Source organism: Benincasa hispida, chromosome 1, assembly GCF_027475165.1.
Source record: "Benincasa hispida cultivar pf3 chromosome 1, pf3_genome.v1.1, whole genome shotgun sequence".
In the NCBI taxonomy this organism is placed as follows: domain Eukaryota; kingdom Viridiplantae; phylum Streptophyta; class Magnoliopsida; order Cucurbitales; family Cucurbitaceae; genus Benincasa; species Benincasa hispida.
The window spans coordinates 93058488-93064722 of NC_143478.1; the positions used below are offsets into that span (position 1 = coordinate 93058488).

The 6235-nt window shown below is 40.1% G+C and overlaps 1 protein-coding gene and 1 pseudogene across 1 annotated transcript; both read left to right on the forward strand.

Moving 5' to 3' along the window:
- Positions 1 to 997: 997 nt before the first annotated feature.
- On the forward strand, positions 998 to 1678 carry LOC150038857 (uncharacterized). The gene is made up of 2 exons (XM_090314748.1): positions 998 to 1275; positions 1393 to 1678. The coding sequence occupies exons 1-2, from the start codon at positions 998 to 1000 to the stop codon at positions 1676 to 1678; spliced, it is 564 nt and encodes a 187-aa protein (XP_090170874.1).
- A 2430-nt stretch (positions 1679 to 4108) lies between these two features.
- LOC120079865 (secreted RxLR effector protein 161 pseudogene) lies at positions 4109 to 4666 on the forward strand (annotated as a pseudogene).
- The last annotated feature ends 1569 nt before the right edge of the window (positions 4667 to 6235 follow it).

Genomic DNA, 6235 nt, shown 5'->3' on the forward strand with positions numbered 1-6235 from the left:
AATGAGAGCATAGATGGAATTGAACCAAGGATATTAGTAGATAACAAAATATCAGGCTTTTAAACAAGCATAATCCCACATATCAACTGAGGAAAATACAACAATAACTTGACAACCTGAGAGTCGACGTGTCTAATAATCTGATTAAGCACAAAAACCCCATAATTGAACTTGGCCTCAGTACTAGTCTGAAACAATAAGCTAGCAAGACTAGTGGATAATCCAGACTTGTAGTGAGAAAAGGGACTCTAGTTTCAATCTCAATCTTATGTAAAAGAGCATAATTGACACTTAAATCTGAACAAGATAATTGTCCACTCTTTGGCCATGCTCTTTTAATGCCACCTATAAACTGTGAACTAATAATCCGGTCATAATTCAAGACTGAATCTTCCGGATCATGTGGAAGAAGAAGTCCATACGTTGCTATTTTTAGTAAGCATTATGTTAGTGGTTTGTGGTTATTTTGTTGTTATTAGACTATAAATGTAAGTCCATCAATTGAATAAAAATGAGGCGAGTTCTATTACTTTTCTTTCTCTCGCTAATATATTTTGCTTCCAGACTATTTTGTTTTGTCTGTTTTCTTCAAATATATATCAAAGTGCATGAGATTTGTTTTTGTGCAGATCCTAGTTTTTAAACCAACATTTGGTATCAGAGCTAGGTTGTCTTCTCATCACAGTTTCCACCGTCCAACGAAGATGTCGAGCGTCTCGCAGCAAGCGAAGTGCCAATTCTCTACCTGATGCTGACTCCTCACAACTACAAGGTGTGGGCGATAAAGGCGGAAGCAATCCTCGACGCCCAAGGAGTTTGGGAGGCGATAGAGCCAGCGAGAGGAGTTGAAGTGGATGTGAAGAAGGACAAAAAGGCGCGCGCCTACATTATCTAATGCATCCCAGAAGACGTGCTTCTACAAATCGCGAAGAAGAAGACCGCAAAGGAAATATGGGATAGTCTCAAGACGAGGTACTTGGGCAGCGAGCGGGTGAAGATGGCGCGAGTTCAAACTTTGAAGAGTGAGTTTGATGTTCTTTGGATGAAGGAGACCGACACAATCGATGAGTTCACGGGAAAAATCAGCGAATTAGCAAGCAAGTTCTCCACCCTTGGTTTTGCTCTTGAGGATTCATCATTGGTCAAGAAGCTCCTGGACTCCGTCCCCGACAAATATTTCCCCGTCGTCACCGGAATCGAGCAATTCCTAAATCTCGAAACCATGCCGTTTGAAGAGGCGATCAGACAAATGAAGGCGTACGAAGAACGGATGGTGTGGCTCTGAGGAAACAACAACAACTCCGATGGATAACTCCTACTTACCCATGTCGAGTGGAAAGCAAGATAGAATAGGAATAGCGGTGAAAACTCTTCGGTGAACAAAGGGCGCAGATCCGGTGGTAGCGATCACGGAAGATGGCAAGGACGAGGACGAGGTCGTGGTCGTGGTCGTGGCGCGGAGCGTCAAAATAGTGCGGGAGGCACTAGCAACACCGAAAATGGCACTCGTGACAAAAGTCACATAAAGTGCTTCACTTGCAACAAGATGGGACATTACGCGTCGGAGTGCCGCGGAAAAGGTCGTGACGACGAAGCTCATCTAACTTGCGCCGTCGATGAAGAATCGGCTTTGATGATGGTCGTGTCCCAGGAGGGGACACGCACTAGACATGATTAGGAGGATGTCGTACTACTCAGCAAAGAGCAGTTGTTGCCGGAGATGTATCGCAACGACAAGAATGGAGAAAATAATGATGTTTGGTACCTTGATAACGGTGCTAGCAACCACATGACTGGCCATAGCGAGAAGTTCCAAGAATTGGATGAAAGCATCACCGGGAGTGTGAAGTTCGGCAATGGATCAACCATTCAGATCATGGGAAAAAAAACGATCATGTTCGAGTGTAAAAACAGTGATCAGAAGACTCTCCAAGAGGTGTACTACATTCCAAAGCTATGTAACAACATCATAAGCCTCGGGCAAATGACAGAATATGAGAATAAGGTGCAAATGGCGGGAGATGCCATAAAAGTGTCTGATAGGAGCAGAAAGCTCTTGATGTTGGTGAAGCGAACACAAAATCGCTTGTACAAGATAACCTTGAAGACGTTCAAGCAAGTCTGCCTTTTGACAAGCCTAGAAGATCCCGCATGGTTGTGGCACGCGAGACTTGGCCATGTCAACTTTCATGACTTGAAGCTCATGGGCGAGAAGAAATTGGCAGTTGGAGTACCACCAGTGACTCAACCGAATAAGTTATGCGAAACGTGCGTGATTACCAAACAAGCGAGGTTTTCATTCCCATGCCAATCAACCTATAGAGCAGAGAAGCCACTAGAACTCCTCCATGTCGATATTTACGGACCGATTTCATCGTGTACTCTCGTTGGCAACAAGTATTTTCTGCTGATCATTGACGATTCCACAAGATGGATGTGGTTGTACATGTTGGAGGAAAAAAGTTACGCACTCAAAGTATTCAAGAAATTCAAACTCTTGATGGAGAACAAGACGGAGTACAAGATCGGAACGCTTCGGACGGATCGAGGTGGCAAGTTCTTATCTGCGGAGTTCACTCAATTTTGCAAAAAAGAAGAAATCAAGTGACACCTCATTGCTCCATATTCACCACAACAGAATGGCGTCATAGAGCATCGTAACCGCACTATAATGGCGATGATGAGATCACTCCTCAAAAGCATGCACGTGCCAGTAAGGTTTTGGGGAGAGGTGGTGAGACACACGGTTTATGTGTTAAACCATCTTCCAACGAAGGCCCTTGGAGAATGCACACCATTTGAAGCTTGGATGAGGAGAAAGCCACATCTTGCACACTTGAGAGTGTTTGGTTGTGTGGCATATGTAAAAAACACACCCCCCACCTCAAGAAACTCGACGACCGAAGCTCGCCAATGGTATATTTTGGTGTCGAAGAAGAATGCAAAGCTCATCACTTATATGACCCGAGCTATGGAAAACTACAAATTAGTAGAGATGTTGTTTTTCAAGAGAATCTTGAATGGGCTTGGAATGAAGGCGTTAATGAAGGCAAGGAGATTCCGGAGTTTCAGATATTGGACCAATTTTATTCCGACGATGCTGATAATATGGAGGATACAGAAACTGAGGTCGAAAATGCCGCACCACAAGTAGCCGAGATACCCAAAAATCGGAGAGACTAGTCCATTTACTCCATCGACGAACACACCAGTCCATCTAAGATCTCTCGCTAACATCTACGCCAATACAAAGGAAGTCTTAGGCGGTGAAGAACAAGAAAATGAGTGATGATGGTGGTGTCCGAATAACCGACTTATTACCAAGAAGCTGCGACCGAGGCCCGCTGGTACGAAGCAATGGAGAACGAGCTAAAATCCATTGAGAAGAACAACACATTGAGTCTAACCGAGCTTCCACCGAGACACAAACCCATTAGTCTAAAATGGGTGTTCAAATTGAAGAAAGACTCTAATGGAGAAGTTGTCAAGCACAAAGCAAGATTGGTTGCTAAAGGCTATGTACAAAGAGGCATCGACTTTGAAGAAGTTTTTGCACCGGTTGCAAGACTTGACACCGTTCGAGTCATTCTTGCACTCGCTGCAAACCGAAATTGACAGGTACACTATCTAGATGTGAAGTCGGCGTTTTTCAATGGGGAATTGGAAGAGGAAGTATATATTACTCAATCGGAGGGATTTGAGGTTCTAAACCAGAAACACAAGGTGTATAGGTTGTTGAAGGCTCTCTATGGATTGAGACAAGCTCCACGAGCTTGGAACATTCGACTTGATAAGAGTCTCAAAGAGCTTGGCTTTGGAAAATGCACTCAAGAGTAAGCAGTCTACATAAGAAGAGAAGGAAAAGAAAGTGTTCTTGTTGGAGTGTATGTTGACGATCTCATTGTAACGGGAAGTAGCACCGAAAAAGTCAACAAGTTCAAGCAAAAAATGATGGCAAAATTTGAAATGAGCGATTTGGGTCTTCTCTCTTACTATTTAAGGATTGAAGTGGAACAACAGAAGGGTCGAATCTTGCTCAAGCAACCAACTTATGCCAAAAGAATCGTCCCAGTTCGGAATGGTTGACTGAAATGTCATGAAGTACCCGATGGAACCCAAGGTACAACTTTACAAAGACATGGAAGGAGCACCAATTGATGCTACAGAGTACAGAAGCATCGTTGGTTGTCTTAGATACTTGATGAACACAAGACCGGATCTCTCATATGTTGTTGGGATGGCGAGCAGGTATATGGAAAGGCCTACGGCCATGCATCACAAGGTGGTCAAGCAAATACTTAGGTATTTGAGAGGGACAATTCACTTTGGGCTCGCTTATGTGAAAGGTCCCCGAGAAGTCGATATATTTGGCTACTCTGACAGTGATTTAGCCGGTGATCTCGACGGGAGGAAAAGCACAAGTGGAATGGCATTCTACTTAAATGAAAGCTTAGTTTCACGGAATTCGCAAAAGCAAAAGATGGTGGCACTCTCATCTTGTGAAGCCGAGTTCATGGCAGCCACTACCGCAGCTTGCCAAGTGTTGTGGTTAAGAAGCCTTGTTAGCGAGTTAACCAAAATGGAGCCAAGACCGGTAACATTGTTCGTGGACAAAAAAATCCGTGATAGCTCTCATGATAAATCCCGTATTCCATGGCCGCAGTAAGCACATAGATATACATTTTCATTTCATTCGAGAGTGTGTCGAGAAAGGAAAAATTGTCGTTGAATTTGTCAACATTGGAGAACAACGAACCGACGCACTAACTAAAGCATTGACAGGAGTGAAGTTAGCTTTTATGCGTCAGCTACTTGGTGTGCGTGATTTAGAATCATGTCAGGATTAGGGAGAGTAGTGTGAGCTAATAATCCGGTCATGCTTCAAGACCGAATCGTGTGGAAGAAGAAGTCCACACGTTGCTATTTTTATTAAGCATTATGTTAGTGGTTTGTGGTTATTTTGTTGTTATTAGATTATAAATGTAAGTCCATCAATTGATAAAAATGAGGGGAATTCTATTACTTTTCTTTCTCTCGCTAATATATTTTGCTTCCAGAATATTTTGTTTTTTCTGTTTTTTTCAAATATATATCAGAGTGCGTGAGATTTGTTTTTGTGCAGATCCCTGGTTTTTAAACCAACATAAACTCAAACACAAGTTCAGACATGGAAGGCGCTACTCGGTCACATTCTCATCTACATGATGATCCAATTTAGTACTTGTTGATGAGAGTAGAGAACACAAAGCAATAACCTCTTACATGAACCATCTGAAAGTCAGGACTACCTACACTACTGAACTGACTTGGCAAATTTACTTATAATTCTCGTACTTGTTGAGGATAATAAGGACCAAGATTAAGAACAATCCTAACCAGATTAACCTTTACCAGTTTAAAGTTGTTTATTATCAAACAATTTTAAAAGTTATATAACTTAATTAGACAATAGATCATGCAACAATAAAATTTAAATGATTTGTTAGACACATTTTAAAGTTTAGAGAATTATTATTAGACAATACAAAGGAGCATTTAGGATGTTGGGTAGATTTACTAAGTCTGGAGTTATTTAGTATGAAGAATCAATTAGTTTGTGGAATTAAATAATCTATGTTCAGGGTGCATAATTTTTAATCTATGTTTAAAAGGTTGGGTTTCGGTTAAGGAGTTTTTAAACCTGCATTCTAAAGTTTGTAGATTGTTTTTTTTTTTTTTTTTACTACTTTGTTTTTTATGTACGATACAAATAGAGTTATATTTCAATTAAATTTTTCGATAATAATAAATTGATTCAAATTTTTACACATACCTTTTAATTTTAAATTTATCTCAAATTTGATTTGAGTGAATATGTATGTAACAAAATTTCTTAATTAAATGACATGAATTTGGATTTTATATTTTTTTTAAAAAAATATATATTTGGGATATTCAAATTTAATATAAGGTAAATGCTAAATTTTATCCAAATTTTGGTTTTGGCATGGAATAGAATTCTAACCAGCTTTGTGGAATTTGATTTGGGATGACCTTTTTTTTTCTTTTAGCCAAGGATGAAAAAGTTGCTTTATGCCAAAATTTAGTTTGATTTTGAATCAAATTCAACATTCATTTAACTTATCAATTTAAATTCAACCAATTCGTGGATTATAATTTGAATCAAAGTTTCTATTCTGATAAGGATTTCAAATTAATAAGTTTGTTTAAAATATTTTTTTAAAAAAAAAGTTCA